Source organism: Geotrypetes seraphini, chromosome 12 (genome assembly GCF_902459505.1).
Source record: "Geotrypetes seraphini chromosome 12, aGeoSer1.1, whole genome shotgun sequence".
Taxonomy (NCBI): Eukaryota; Metazoa; Chordata; class Amphibia; order Gymnophiona; family Dermophiidae; genus Geotrypetes; species Geotrypetes seraphini.
Window position 1 is genome coordinate 45,234,108 of NC_047095.1, and position 15,156 is coordinate 45,249,263.

At 47.0% G+C, this 15,156-nt stretch overlaps 1 protein-coding gene across 5 annotated transcripts in view; it reads left to right on the forward strand.

Moving 5' to 3' along the window:
* WDR78 (WD repeat domain 78) overlaps positions 1 to 15,156 on the forward strand; it is a 187,274-nt gene that overhangs the window by 75,773 nt on the left and 96,345 nt on the right. For all 5 annotated transcript variants that reach the window (XM_033915919.1, XM_033915917.1, XM_033915920.1 and 2 more), the window contains exon 2: positions 3,451 to 3,637. In XM_033915919.1, coding sequence (XP_033771810.1) covers positions 3,518 to 3,637 — 120 coding nt within the window. In that variant the 5' untranslated portion in view covers positions 3,451 to 3,517. The remainder of the gene's footprint in view (positions 1 to 3,450; positions 3,638 to 15,156) is intronic.

Genomic DNA, 15,156 nt, shown 5'->3' on the forward strand with positions numbered 1-15,156 from the left:
GCGCCGTCCTTTTGACGGGCTTTGCGGATGGGGCCGGCCCCCCTCCGCGATTGCGCCGGACCCCCTTCCCATAGGGGGTCGACTCCGGTCCTTTTATGCGGCTTGGACCGAGATAACGTCCGACGCTTGGGTGCTCCGGACCGTCTCCGAGGGCTATTCTCTCAACTTCTGGTCTGCGCCGCCGGAAAAGTCACCGGGGGCTTGCCCATACAATTGGACCCAGCTCCCCATCCTCATGGCGGAGGCCAGGGCCTTGTTGAGGCTTCGGGCGGTGGAACCTGTACCCCCCGATCAGCGGGGGCGGGGGTTTTACTCCCGTTACTTTTTGGTCCCAAAAAAGACCGGGGACTTGCGCCCCATTCTAGACTTCAGAAAGCTCAACAAGTTCCTGGTCCGGGAGAAGTTCCGTATGTTGTCGCTCCCGATATTGTACCCTCTCTTGGAGGAAGGGGACTGGATGTGCTCCCTGGACCTGAAGGAAGCGTACACCCATGTTCCGGTGCATCCCGCCTTCCGCAAATTCTTACGGTTCCAGGTGGGCGAGCTGCACCTACAGTACCGGGTCCTCCCCTTCGGCCTGGCTTCGTCCCCTTGAGTCTTCACGAAGTGTATGGTGGTAGTCGCTGCAGCCCTGAGGTCTCGGGGGCTTCAGGTCTTCCCCTACCTGGACGATTGGCTGATCAAGGCCCCGACCAGGGAGGGGGTTATCTCAGCGACCCTACAGTCTATCGTCTTCCTTCAACGACTGGGGTTCGAAGTGAACTTTCCCAAGTCACAGTTGTGCCCGACCCAGTCACTTCAGTTTATAGGCGCAGTGCTGGACACTGTTCGCCTCCGTGCGTTCCTCCCCTCTCCTCGTTTGGAGGCTTTGGTTCGGTTGGGTCGTCTGGTTTCTCGACTACCTGTTGTGTCGGCCCAGCGTATGATGATGCTTCTGGGCCACATGGCATCTACGGTCCATGTCACTCCGTTCGCCAGACTACACCTGAGAATTCCTCAGTGGACTCTGGCCTCTCAGTGGCGCCAGGATTGCGATCCAGTCTCTTGTCTCATAGCGGTGACTCCTTCTTTGAGACGATCGCTCCATTGGTGGACCGACTCTTCGAATCTTTCCGGGGGTTTGCTCTTTCTCATCCCTCCACATCGCAAAGTTCTGACCACGGACTCCTCGGAGTACGCGTGGGGGGCCCACCTAGACGGTCTGCGGACCCAGGGCCTGTGGTCGGCGGAGGACCGACGCTGTCACATCAATGTGTTGGAGCTTCGTGCCATCTTTCTGGCAGCTCAAGCATTCTGCCACCTACTCCACGATCAGGTAGTCCTCGTGCGAACGGACAACCAGGTGGCCATGTATTATGTGAACAAGCAAGGTGGGACGGGATCTTGGTCCCTTTGTTGGGAAGCGCTGCGCCTTTGGGAATGGGCGATCTCCCAGAACATCTTCCTGCAGGCGGTCTATATCCAGGGAGAACGGAACTGCTTGGCAGACAAACTCAGTCGGCTTCTCCAGCCGCACGAGTGGTCACTCAACTCCAGAGTCCTGCGCGAGGTCTTCGACCGCTGGGGGACTCCGCAGGGGGATCTGTTTGCCTCTCCGGAGACTCACAAACTACCCCTGTATTGTTCTCGGATGTACTTCCTGGACCGTCTCGAAGCAGATGCCTTTCTGCTCGACTGGGGAGGGAGGTTCCTTTATGCGTTTCCTCCTTTTCCTCTGATCTTGAGGACGTTGGTTCGTCTCAAATCATCCAGAGCCACTATGATTCTCATTGCACCTCGGTGGCCTCATCAACACTGGTTCTCCCTGCTTCTTCAACTCAGTGTCAGGGAGCCTCTGCTTCTGCCTGTGTTTCCCTCTCTGCTATCTCAGAGTCGGGGTTCGCTGTTGCATCCCAATCTTCAGTCGTTACACCTGACCGCTTGGTTCCTTTCCCCTTGACTTCGGTTCCTGTTTCTCAGTCGGTGAGGGAAGTTTTGGAAGCCTCGCACAAGGTCTCGACCAGGCTTTGTTATTCCTAGAAATGGACCAGGTTTTCCTCCTGGTGTTCCTCGCGTCATCTGGATCCGGATTCGGTCCCGGTGTCTTCGGTGCTGGACTACTTGTTGCATCTGTCTAATTCGGGCCTGAAGACGACATCCGTTCGGGTGCATCTCAGTGCCATTTCTGCTTTCCATCGTCACTTGGAAGGACGTTCTCTTTCGCTTCATCCTCTGGTGACTCGTTTCATGAAGGGTCTAGTTAATGTTTGTCCTCCTCTGAAACCTCCTCCCGTGGTCTGGGATTTGAATGTTGTCTTAGCTCAACTGATGAAACCTCCCTTTGAGCCTATCGACAAGTCTCTCCTGAAATTTCTTACTTGGAAGGTGGTATTTCTGATTGCGCTCACATCTGCTCGACGGATTAGTGAGCTGCAGGCTTTGGTTGCGGACCCACCTTTTACTGTGTTTCATCATGACAAGGTGGTTCTCCGCACCCATCCTAAATTTTTACCTAAGGTCGTGTCTGATTTCCACCTCAATCAGTCCATTGTTCTTCCTGTGTTCTTTCCTAAGCCCCACTCCCATCCTGGCGAGACGGCGCTCCACACGCTTGACTGTAAGAGGGCGTTGGCATTTTATCTCCAACGTACCAGCTCTCATCGGATGGTTCCTCAATTGTTTTTGTCCTTTGATCCTAATCGGTTGGGACATCCTGTTTCCAAGCGCACCTTGTCCAATTGGTTGGCTGCTTGTATTTCTTTTTGCTACGCTCAGGCTGGTCTTACGCTCCCGGGTCGAGTTACGGGTCATAAGGTCAGGGCGATGGCAGCTTCTGTTGCTTTCCTCCGATCTACTCCTGTGGAGGACATATGTAAAGCTGCCACTTGGTCTTCGGTTCATACGTTCACCTCTCACTACTGTCTGGACTCTTTGTCCAGAAGCGATGGCCGGTTTGGCCAGTCAGTGTTACGTAACCTGTTTTCCTAAATTGCCATCCTCCCACCTGCCCTTTTTTGGTTAGCTTGGAGGTCACCCATATGTGAGAATATCATGCCTGCTTGTCCTGGGATAAAGCACAGTTACTTACCGTAACAGGTGTTATCCAGGGACAGCAGGCATATATTCTCACAACCCGCCCGCCTCCCCGGGGATGGCTTCTTTGCTGGTTATGGAACTGAGGACCACGAGGTGGGATGCGCCCTCTAGTGGGCGAGAAGGCATGCACATGCGTGGTGCAGTGTAGCAAACTTGAAACTTCGATCAAGTTTGCTTGAAAAGCTGTCCGCGCTGGGGCTCCGTAGATGACGTCACCCATATGTGAGAATATATGCCTGCTGTCCCTGGATAACACCTGTTACGGTAAGTAACTGTGCTTTTTTTCCCCCTTGTTAAATTTCTTCCTGTTCTTAATTTATTTCTAAGGTTTATATTTGCATGTGCTAGTTCTGATTGTATTCTTTACTGATGCAGGCTTTCTAGGACAGGAGTGTATGGAAAGAAGACATTGATTGGATCTGGTTCTTTGAACCAAAGCAGGATGAATTATAGCGTTATGATTGGAGCATCTAGTCGAAAAAGCCTAAAAAGCCTACCTTTGCCAGCTGAGGGTAAGGCCATGGATAAAGGATCTCTTGCAGCTGGGAAGCACTCTGTACAGGTACTGTACTAGTGAAAGCCATTCAAATTTTAAACACGTTAAAATTTTCATTTTGTAAAAATATGCCAAATAGAGAAATCTACCTGCTACATTCCCTTGGCAATGTTTTGTTTCTGAATTAATGTGTGTATTACATACATTTTAACTAATATGTAGGCTACATTATTATATAGGTTTTTGTTCTTAAAGACTGGCTAAAAGTAGTGCAGTGATACATAAGTGTATCTGTGCCTGGTTTGCAGTCAGTATAAATATTTTACTGCTTACTGTAGGTGAGAGTTCACTACTATTAATTATTTCTAGAGTGCTACCAGACATACGCAGTGCTGTACAGAGTCACTGCTGGAATGAGCTTACAGTCTAAACCAGTGTTCCGCAAACTTTGTTCAGCCCTCTCAGCTTGGTCTGCCATTGAGCAGCTGGAGGGGAGTCCTTAGATGCCCAGTAGGTCAAAATCAACTTTTTTTTTTGCCACAAGAATAGCATTGTACATAATCTACATTGGGAAGAGGAGAAGCCCTGTTCTTGTAAGGATCCCTGAAAACCCAGCAGAAGGGTGCCATAGTCCCATTCGATAGACCTATGGAGGACAGATTCAAGGAGGCCCTGCCAAAGGGTTAGCTCAGTGCACTCAAGAAATGAGTGGAGATAGGTACCAGGCTTACACTTACACTTGACACAGAGATCACCACTCCACAGTCCAAGCTGCGCCCCCCTATGCCGAGAAATTCAAGCTCCTTCCAATCCTTCCGCAAACACTTGAAAACTTGGCTCTTTTCAAAAATCTAATCACCTCTCATTCTCCAGTATCCTGTCCCTCTCTATCTCCTTAGTCCCTCTCCTATATCCCCTCATTGTAGTTCCTTTCCTCTTAACTCTGTAAACCGTACCGAGCTCTGCGCTTGCGGAGATGGCGCGGTATACAAACCTAAGGTTTAGTTTAGTTTAATATGGGCTCTGTGTAGCATTTTATACTGCATTTCCTGATAGTCTGCAGACTTAGAAAAAAGATAAAGGGTCCGGAAGCAGTCCAAGAACTGGGGGACGGTAATGGTCTGGCCCAGGTCCCCCTCCCGTTGCTCCCGCAAATTACTCATCCCAGGAACCCGTGAAGAGAGCCGCAAGACAGCATACTAGTGGGACAACTGGTTGAGTACAGGTGGAGTAGCCGCAAAAAATCTGATCCAAAGACCCAGTGCCCCAGCCCCCCTTACGCTCCTGACAAGTAGTAGTCCAGTAGTGTCGAAGCTGAAAAAAGGAAAACGGACATATAGAGGGGATCGCCTATTTCTCCTGAACCTGTTGAAAGGAGGGAAAGGGAGCCTCCGAGAGATCCAGTAGCTGTCCCATATAACGGCAGCCTTGCTGAGCCCAGTCCTGAAACACCGACCGCCCCCCACCAGGTAGAAACCCCGAGTTACCCTCAAACAACAAATAAGGAGAGACGGCAGATGGTAAACCCTGTTATCTCCTCTACCACTTCCAGGCTTGCTTAAAGAGCGGTTAAAAAACGAGAGTGGCCCACTGAGCGGACAGCATGGTCCGGCTAAGAGTGCAGTAAATTAAAGAACTGGAAAAGTTGGCTCCAGCCCGCAACCCACCCTGAGAGAAAATAACGATCATACCCCGTATAGCCCTTGTGGATCCAGCGCATGAGGGCAGCAACATTATACAACCGTATATCTGGAACATTCAGCCCACCAGCCCCCTTAGCTAAAGTCAGCTTGGCCAAAGCCGTGCGAGGAGCCTTAGACTTCCAAATAAACCGAAAGATTAAAGATTTTTTTATTTATTTATTTATTTTTTTTTAACATCAAGTGCACAAACAATAAAACAATACAATTAAACACATCACTTGACAATCTTTCTGATTTATCTTACAATACATAAAATTACCACCCTCCCCTCCCATCAAGATGCAAGAATCCATATAGTGCTGGACTTCGCAAAATCTACTGCAGAGAAGAGGAAACAATTTCTGGATTTAAGACTGAATCTAAGAGAAATTGGAGCAAAATATGGCTTAATTTATCCTGCTATTATGACGAGAGATTAAAGATTTAAAGCAAAGTTCATCCTGGTGACGGAGCCAAATCGGCATTGTCTGAAGGGGATAAAGTAATTTAGGGAGCAGGACCATTTTTACTAATGCCACACACCCCAACAAACCCAATAGGAGATCCTGCCACGCCTGGCACAGTTTCCCAGCGAAATCGAGATGGCGAAGGATGTTCATAGAATACAATGTGACAGGATTGGTACTCAAATATATACCCAGATAACGATTAGAGGCAGCCAAAGGCAGAATAGGGAGCAAAGCATGTCACGATTCCACAGGGCCCCAAGTCTGCAAACCCTCAAAATCCCTCACGATCGCCAGCACCTCGGTCAAGTGGGTGGGAGCCTGGTCCAAATAGAATAAGATGTCCACGAACAGGCTAATTTTGCATTCCCGACCCCACCTCCCAAATTCCTCAAAAACTAGGGGCCTGTCGTATCTTGTGAGCCAAAGGCTCAATAGCCAAAAAAAATAACAATGGGGAGAGTGGGCAACCCTGCTGAGTCCCCCGCTGTAGCCCAAACGCATCCATCAAACTCCCATTAATGAGCAACCGAGCCCGGGGGTGAGTGTATAGTGTCCTGATCCAATCCAGAAAGAGCCCCGTGAAACCATAACCCTCCAAAACCAAAATAAGTACTCCCAGGAAACGCTATCAAATGCTTTCTCCATATCTAATCCTGCACTGCAGATTACCCCTCCTTACCCTTATGCTCATGAATAGCCCCCAAGACTTTCATCAGATTCATCAAGGCATATCGACCAGGCACAAATCCTACCTGATCCTGGTGGATCAAGGCTGTCAAGAAGCAGTTTAGGCGCCACGCCAATGTCATAGCTAGTAACTTAATATCCTGATCCAGTAGGGAAATGGGTCTGAAAGAGCCCACCAATTCAGGGTCCTTCCCCAGCTTTGGCAGCAGCACAGTATGTGCCAGATTCTCAGGGAAGTGGTCTGCAGCTCCTGCCACTGCATTACCCATGTGACTAAGCGGTTGAGCTATCAGGTCCCGTAGCATCCAATAATATTCTGGACCAAAGCCATCTGGGTCCGGCGTCTTAGCTAGAGTTAGGGAGCTAATCATGATGGACATCTCGTTCACTGTTATGGGCGCATTCAAGGATGCCACCTGATCCTCTGTCAGCCGGGGAAGTCCCAAATCTGCAAAGAAAGTAGTCAGGGCTATCCAGTAGTCAGTTACTATCCAGATGTGGTTTAAGTTAGAGCAACCTTTTTTTGCTGGTCTAACTTCATCCACATAGCTATACAAACGGTAATAATACTGCCAACTATCTGTAGAGTTAGGTGGAATGCCATGCTCAACCCTTCTATTATCAGGCTAGTGCCAAAGTAGTATGTAAGAATTTTCAGAGGCACTTTGAGGGCAGTTCTCTAATTGGGAAAGATGTACTAATGCTACATGCTGACAGCCAGTTCTGTAACAGCATCTGTGCACCAAGATGCTATTACAGAATACAAACATAAATTGGCAGAAAGATGCCTACATTTAAGTGTGCCCACTTGGGCCAGGTTTATGGCAGGAATAAATAGATGTGCTTTAATATGGCAGGTGTATGCAGCAATGTTGCTGGATTTACACATGCATGAAAAGTGAGCATGTGCAGGGGGCTGGCATTGGTGTAGTTACTACTACTGGCTGCTAAGCTTGAGAGATGGTCTGGCTGTTGGAGAAGGTCTTAAGCTGGTGGGGTTTGGGCTTCCCTGCCGGGAGAGCAGGGCTGGTAGTGAGGGAGCAGAGAGCAAGGGGGTGGATGCAGAGAAAAAAAATTTTGCCCACCCCCTTTGGTTTCAGGCTCACCCAAAACTGGATATTTGACTATATCACTGCTTCTACCTATAGATTTTGCACCACTTATTAAAAGGAAAAATGCCCACCTACTTTTTTGTGAATCTTTTCTGGCAAAAATGACATGGATAGTTTTAAAAATGCAAAATTAGGCATGCCCCCAGCCTGACCCTTTTAAGAAACTGTGTCCCCGAGAGCAAACCAGTCCCCCTCAAGGTATGACAGCTGATGCATACGTGTCGGAGCCAGCCACTCCTCCACCTGTCCATGTTATGCCCAATATCTGCCATTCCTGTGTTAGACAGCTAAGATGGAGCTTATACCTCAGCAGCTATGCTACTATCTACTGTGCTAGAAACCTTGTGTTAGCTGCTTAACTCAGTTTTGTAGATGTGTCCCAAAAGTAAGTGCATTGTAGGACTACTTACATACATAAACCCAGATAAATGACTTCTGAAATTGCTTTTCTGTTACATCTAATCCAGATTCTGTAAGTATGGTGTAAGATCCCAACCCGCGAACCAGAAGTTCAAGTTCAATTCATTTAATATACCGCAAATATAAAACCAAGAGGCAAATCTAAGCGGTTTACAATAAAAAAAAAATTTTAAATTTAAAAATTAAAATAAAAATAAAATTGACATTCACAGCTTTCAGCATCTCCCACATTGCAGTTCATTCTTTTCGGTGACTTCGATGCCTTGAGACCCCTTATTCAGGGGATCTCTGCCTGGGGAAGGATGCAGGTTCTGTGGAGCCAGACTGCAGCTTTACAGGGCAAGCCTGCTCTGTGCCACTCCAGAGCTCAGGGTCAGTTCCCCTGGGAGCCAGCTTGCCTTCTGAATTTTTCAGAGGCTTAAGCTCAGGCTAAGGGCACCCTGAGTAAGAACCCCCAAGGTATCGGGGTGCTGACTGCGCATTTCCCGCCCCATCATGCTTCAAGGTTTCATGTGGGTGGAGGTCTCAGTCGGGGTCCTTTTGACTGGCAGCACCAAGATTTAAAGGATTGGAATCACTTAGCGTTTCTGAGGCAGAATGTCCTTTTCCTTCTCTTCAGCTGCAGGAAAAAGCTGACAGGCAGGCACTGCACAGAACTGTGAGTACAACCCCATTATTTCCTATGGGAAAATCTGGGGTGGGAGTCCGAAAGTCATGTTTTTAGGGTTTCCAAGGGTAGGATTTAGGTCTCCCACCTCAAGCCCCCTCCCCTTTTTTTTTTTTTACCCCAATTCTTTATTCAATTTTTTTCATCTTCCATCAAGTGTACAATATTACATCAATTAATTCATACACATCACTTGAAATTCTTTCTATTATCATCTGAAGTACATAAATTATCCCTCTCCCCCACCCACCCTGTTCACAGATATTATAATGGTCGCCACGGGCCATTTTTGGCATGATGTTTCTGTCTGTGGCCATCTTAGATTTTAAATGATCTCTTTTTTTAAAAACCTTTTTTCTGCCTCAAAACTCCTCTATTTTTCTAAAACTCAAACACTGGAGTGGGGTGGACTCCTCAGCATGTTCTAGCATGAATCCATGTGTAAGTTGCGCTGGATTTTCGGTGGAGGAGCATCCATGTACTGTGTGCCGTGGCGGGAGCTTAGCCTTATCCGTGTTCTCCAGGGCTGGGGAACCATCCTGGGTCCAGGGAGAAAATCCTGCCCGGTAACTGAAACTGGCGAGAGTGTGAAGCGCCCAGTGGTCCATCAGGATTTGGTTATTATCCCTGTGGAAGGCTTAGAAACATAGAAACAGATGGCAGATAAGGGCCACGGCCCATCTAGTCTGCCCACCCTAATGACCCTCCCCTACCTTTGCCTTGTGAATAGATCCCATGTGCCGATCCCATGTGGCCTTAAAATAAGGCACACTGCTGGCCTCAATCACCTGCAGTGGAAGACTATTCCAGCGATCAACCACTCTTTCAGTGAAAAAGAATTTCCTGGTGTCACCTCGTAGTTTCCCGCCCCTGATTTTCCACGGATGCCCTCTTGTTGCCGTGGGTCCCTTGAAAAAGAAGATATCTTCCTCTGCTTCGATGCGGCCCGTGAGATACTTGAATGTCTCGATCATGTCCTCCCTCTCTCTGCGCTCCTCGAGCGAGTATAGCTGTAGTTTGTCTAATCGTTCTTCATACGGGAGATCCTTAAGTCCCGAGACCATTCGGGTTGCCATTCTCTGAACCGACTCCAGTCTCAGCACATCCTTACGATAATGCGGCCTCCAGAATTGCACACAGTATTCCAGGTGGGGCCTCACCATGGATCTATACAAAGGTATAATGACTTCCGGCTTACGGCTGACGAAACCCCTGCGTCAGCCGTAAGCCGGAAGTTATCTATCTTGTATGGAGAGCATTCTTGACAGACCTGGGCTGTGCTTTACAGTCAGAGGGCATATCACAGTGTTTTCAGGGAGAGTCTGCTCTTCCTGAGCTCAGTGATCTGATTCCCAGGGCTGAGTTGAAGGTCAGATTCCATGCCTCTTCTATCTCAAGTCACCGACACGTCCTGGATGACTCTGATTCCATTTTTGGTTCCATCAAGAAGGATGCCTTGTGGCCCCTCTTTACGCCAGCTGTTCAAGTCCGTCTTGGTCCACCATTTTATTGTGGATGCAGTCAAGAATTTGAAACTTGAAATTACAGCCTTCCACTTCCCAGTGTACAGTCATGAGCCACTCCAATACTCGGACCTCCTTTTTTCCAGTGCACCTGGACATCACTGCTCTGGTCACAGTGCAATGGGAGACCCTTGAAGGCAACAAATCTATGTTCATGCTTTATCCCATGGTCCCAGAGTTTCAGCAACTGTTTGATCAGCTGAAGCTGGACTCTGCAGTGGCTCAAGTCACCAAGTGCACAGCCCTCCTTAGCGAAGGAGGAGTGATGCAAAAGTATTTGCAGGATCACAGGGTGGACATGGTGTTAAAAAAGCAGTTTGAGGTACTATGTTTAGGCATCAAGGCATCAGCAGCAACTCGTTTGCTGCACGGGCCTGTAACATGAGACTGCAACAGGTACCCTCAGTGGAGGAGGATACCTGCCCCCAGCTGGTGCTGGAAGGGGTACATTATGTGGCGGATGCTGTGTATGACCTCATTAGGGTCCTGGGCAAAGTCTCGGTGTATGTGGTCTCTGCTCACAGGATGCTGTGGATTAGACAGTGGGCTGGTGACTCTGCTTCTAAAGCAGTGTATCTCAAACTGTGTGCCAAGGCACACTAGTGTGCCTCCTGAGATTTCAGGTGTGCCACGGTACACTGGGGAGAAGGAAAGGTGCCTGCACCAGCTGACTGCATACAGGATGTGCCTCTCGTGGCACGAGGCACGTCCTGTAGACAATCAGTGGGCGCCAGCACCTATCTAGTATATTAGGATTTTATATACCGCCTATCAAGGTTATCTAAGCGGTTTTACAATCAGGTACTCAAGCATTTTCCCTATCTGTCCCGGTGGGCTCACAATCTATCTAACATACCTGGGGCTATGGAGGATTAAGTGACTTCCCAGGGTCACAAGGAGCAGCGCGGGGTTTGAACTCACAACCCCAGGGTGCTGAGGCTGTAGCTTCAACCACTGCATCACACACTCCTTCTCTCTGCCCCCCCCCCCACCCCCACTGTTGTCTGGAAGATCTTCACACACACGTGGACATCAACATGATGATGTCACGCAAGCACCTGATGTCACCACGGCAATATCCGTGCACTTTCAGGTGACTCGAGCCGTGGCTCGAGAAAATTTGCTGGACACTGTTCTAAAGCAACCGTAAGCAGACTGCCCTTCAAACGACAGATGCTTTTTGGCAAGGACTTTGAACTTGTGGTCAGTGTAGCAGACTAAACTCAAAATGAAAATTTCAAGGTTACTCAAAAAATCATAAATATCCAAACCTAGAGAGAGCAAACTGATACAATATATTCCAAGCACACAGAGCTCATGCACCCTGGACACTATTCACATAGTTTTCATACCAATTGCTGGGGTTGTGTATTCATCATTGATCTGAGATATATTAATTCTCTGCTGTACGATAAATAATGTGCAAAAAAAGTGTGTATATCAAGAAGAAGCACCAAGTTGCTACTGGACAACAGATCTCACCACTCCCCTGGGGGAATTGGAGTAATTTTTGTTTCTCTCACCGGTCCCACAAAAATAATTTGAACTCCTCTGCCCAGAGATTCTTCCAAGGCTACATACATCGCTATTGCAATCCCAGACCCCAGTAGACCTCTAGGTCTCACGTCAACCCTTCCTTCAAAAAGTTCCAATAACACCAGGCTTGGAACTGCAGTTCTACACATTGGGGAGCGGCTGTCGGCGTTTCGGAAGGAATTGGGACTGATCACCTCAGACCAATGGGTGCTGCACATCATATGAGAGGGTCACAAGATAGAATTCTTTCATCCCCTTCTGGATCTGTTTCTACATTTTTCAGCCAAGATACCAGAGAAAGAGGCCAGGGTCTGAGTCACCCTTTAGCGGCTCTTGGACATTTATGCCGTAGAACCAGTCCCCAATGACGATTTGGATTCAGGCAGATACTCCTTATACTTTATCATACCCAAGAAAGGCACAAGGACTGGAGGCCCATCCAGGATCTCAAGGCAGTCAATGTATTTCTGAAGATTCCACATTTCCACATGGAAACAGCCTGATTGGTCATTGCGTCAGTAGCTCCAGGAGAATTCCTGGATTTAACAGAGGCCACCAAGAGTTCTCCATAGCGTCTGGAAGCACAGATGCTCTTCTGGTGGGCAAAGATGAACCTTCATGCTCTGTTTGCTATGCATGTAGCTGGAGTAGAAAATGTTCATGCATACTCTGTCGACCAGTCCTGAACCCAGAGGAATGGCTCCTCTCTCAAAAGGTGTTCCATCTTATTGTGCGTCATTGAGACAGACTAGCAATGGACAATGGACAGATGGTCATCTGTTTGTACTAACTACTCAGTCTAGACGTGGTAAGCCAGTGTCTAAGGCCTCTATTGCCATATGGCCATTTCGTCATCATAAATCGTCTGTGGAAAGCAGACGCCAGTTTCTGTCAAGGCACCCTCAACCAGGAGTGTCACAGCTTCATGGGCTGAGTCTCGAGCAATCCCTCCATCTGAAATTTGTAGGGTGGCTACTTGGTCTTCTCATCTTATCTTTACAAGGTTTTAAATGTGGAAGCTCAAGAGGATTCAGCCCTTGGGGCCTCGGTTTTGCGGCCAGTCTCTTCTGTCCCACCCTAGACATGGCCATTGCTCTGGTATGTCACCATATGTATGGAATCCGGTGTAGATGTAACAGAATGAAAGATTAGGTTCTTACCTGGATAATTTTCTACCTCGGATTCTGTATCGCCTGCCTTTCTGCTTCTGATATTTCTAATTTCTAGGCTTGAAATTCTTCTTTTGCTAGCCAGATGGCCATGTATAAGATTGTCCTGAATATGTAAGTGCATTAGTCAGCCTCTGGCTCCGTTGATGTTGGTGCTTGTTGCACACAGCAGGTTAGTTATTATTGCTGCAATGTTGAATGCTTTCATGTTTATTGCTAATTCTTTATTCTCTTATGAGTTGCAGAGCAAAACAGAACTGTATGATGTTGGCGAGGAAGTTTCCCATACCCCTTCTTCTTTGTGTTTTATTCCAGTAATGATCTATTCCTTTAGGACACATCTGAAGTGAGCACTATGCTCCACTGCAATGTGGGAGGTGCTGAAAGCTGTGTCACTTCTGCAAGACCCGGTTTGCGAGTTGGGATCGAACACCATACGTAACGGAAAGAAGATTATCCTAGGACAAGCAGGTAGCTTATTCTCACATATGGGTGATGTCATCCACAAAGCCCCAGTATGGACAGTTTAAAAAGTGTACTGCTACTTTAAGTTTTGAGAAATTTTGTGGCTGTTCGCACCACACATGCACGAATGCCTTCCTGCCCGACATCCACTTGCAGCACCTCAGTTCTTTGTTTTCCGCGGAGCGAAGATGTACTTTTTTGGCTGGACTCTGTCCAGTCTGCATTGCCTTCCCACTTTAGCATTTTTTCCTTTAAATATTTTGTAATAGTTTGTTCTTTGGTAGAAAAATAAAAGTATATATATTTTCCTTTTCGTTTTAACTCAGACTTTGACCTCGAGGGTTTTTTCCTTGGTGGCTCTCTCATTTTCTTTCAAAATTGAGTTTAATCTCGCCAACAAAGTTTTTCCATACATGTCGAAATGTTTAACAGGTGTCAGCGGCCTATTTCTATCACCGATGTCTACAATGTATAGGCCCTGAACACCCGAGTCAAATCTTGTGCTCGATGTTCCACCTTACAAAGTGCTCTATCAAGGCCTATTGTATTCAACAGGAAAAGCTGTTTGGCTCTGCCATGGACACCGCTAAATCTTCAGAGCTGTTGATATCAAACTCCTGCATCAGCATTAGAAGATCTTATAGCATCAGAGAAGCCAGCTATGAAGTCATCCACTTTTTTAAATATGTCAGCTTTACCCGTGTTCTTCTTTTTTTATAACATCAGTCTATTTTAAATACTTCAAATACTATAAGTTTTTATTGTTTGTTTCATTGGTTTGATTTTGCTATATGATTTTAAATGCCATGTTTATATGTTAATTTGTCTAATGGTGTCCCCTGAGGAAGATATTTTTTGATACACCGAATCTTGGATCCTTGCTGGGACCATCGGTTCAAATAAAGACGATCATTGGTTGAAAAGACGCCTTCCTTGCCTTTTGTTAGACTGTCTATATCCCTAGGCGAGGTGTTCTTCTGTTTGCCTGTCACCTTCTGAAGAGTCACCACAGAAAACACCCCCCAGAAGAAGATCTCCTACAGTAAGACTTTCCTTTACTAGGTATATTAGGCAGTTGGGCAAAGTCCTACCTGTCAAATTGGAAGCTGACAGTGGACCAAGTGCTGAGTACCTGAATGCCTTGAACTATGATTAGCTTCGCAAAGAGCTTAAGTTACCGTTACATGGCATTCTTAAAGAGACACTTCTCAAAAATTGGGAAACGTCTTTAACTATCACGGTAGCTCCAAGAAAACTGGATTCCATTTACAAAATAATTTCTTGTTCAGGGTTTGATAAATCACAGCCATAACATCAATCATTACTTGTGGAATCAACCCTTGAAAAATCTTCCAGTACAAGAGTTTATGCCTCAGCACCACCAGAGTGTGAAGGCCGTACTATGGACAAATTTGCATGTTGCCTTTATCAAAATTCTAAGCTGGCGAGCAGAATCCTTAATTACAATTTCTACATGTCCTGTTATCTAAAACATCTGGTGAGGAAATTGCCTGACTTTAAGTATATTCCTTCAGAACACCTTACAGAATATCAGCAAACTATTCACATTCTTTCACAGACTAGAAAATGCATAGCAAGGTCAGCTTATGATGCTTTTGAGATGTCATCCAGAGCATCTGTTATGAGACGTTTGGCTTGGCTAAGAGTCTCTGATATGGACATCAATCTCCAGGATAGATTAACCAATATTCCATGTTTAGGTGAAGAACTTTTTGGCAATTCCATTGAGACGGTCATGCAAAAATTAACACAACATGACAAGAATTGGAATTCTTTAGTCAGAACAAAGACTAAGCCTCAAACTTCACAGCAGTCTGCTAAACCTTCCTATTC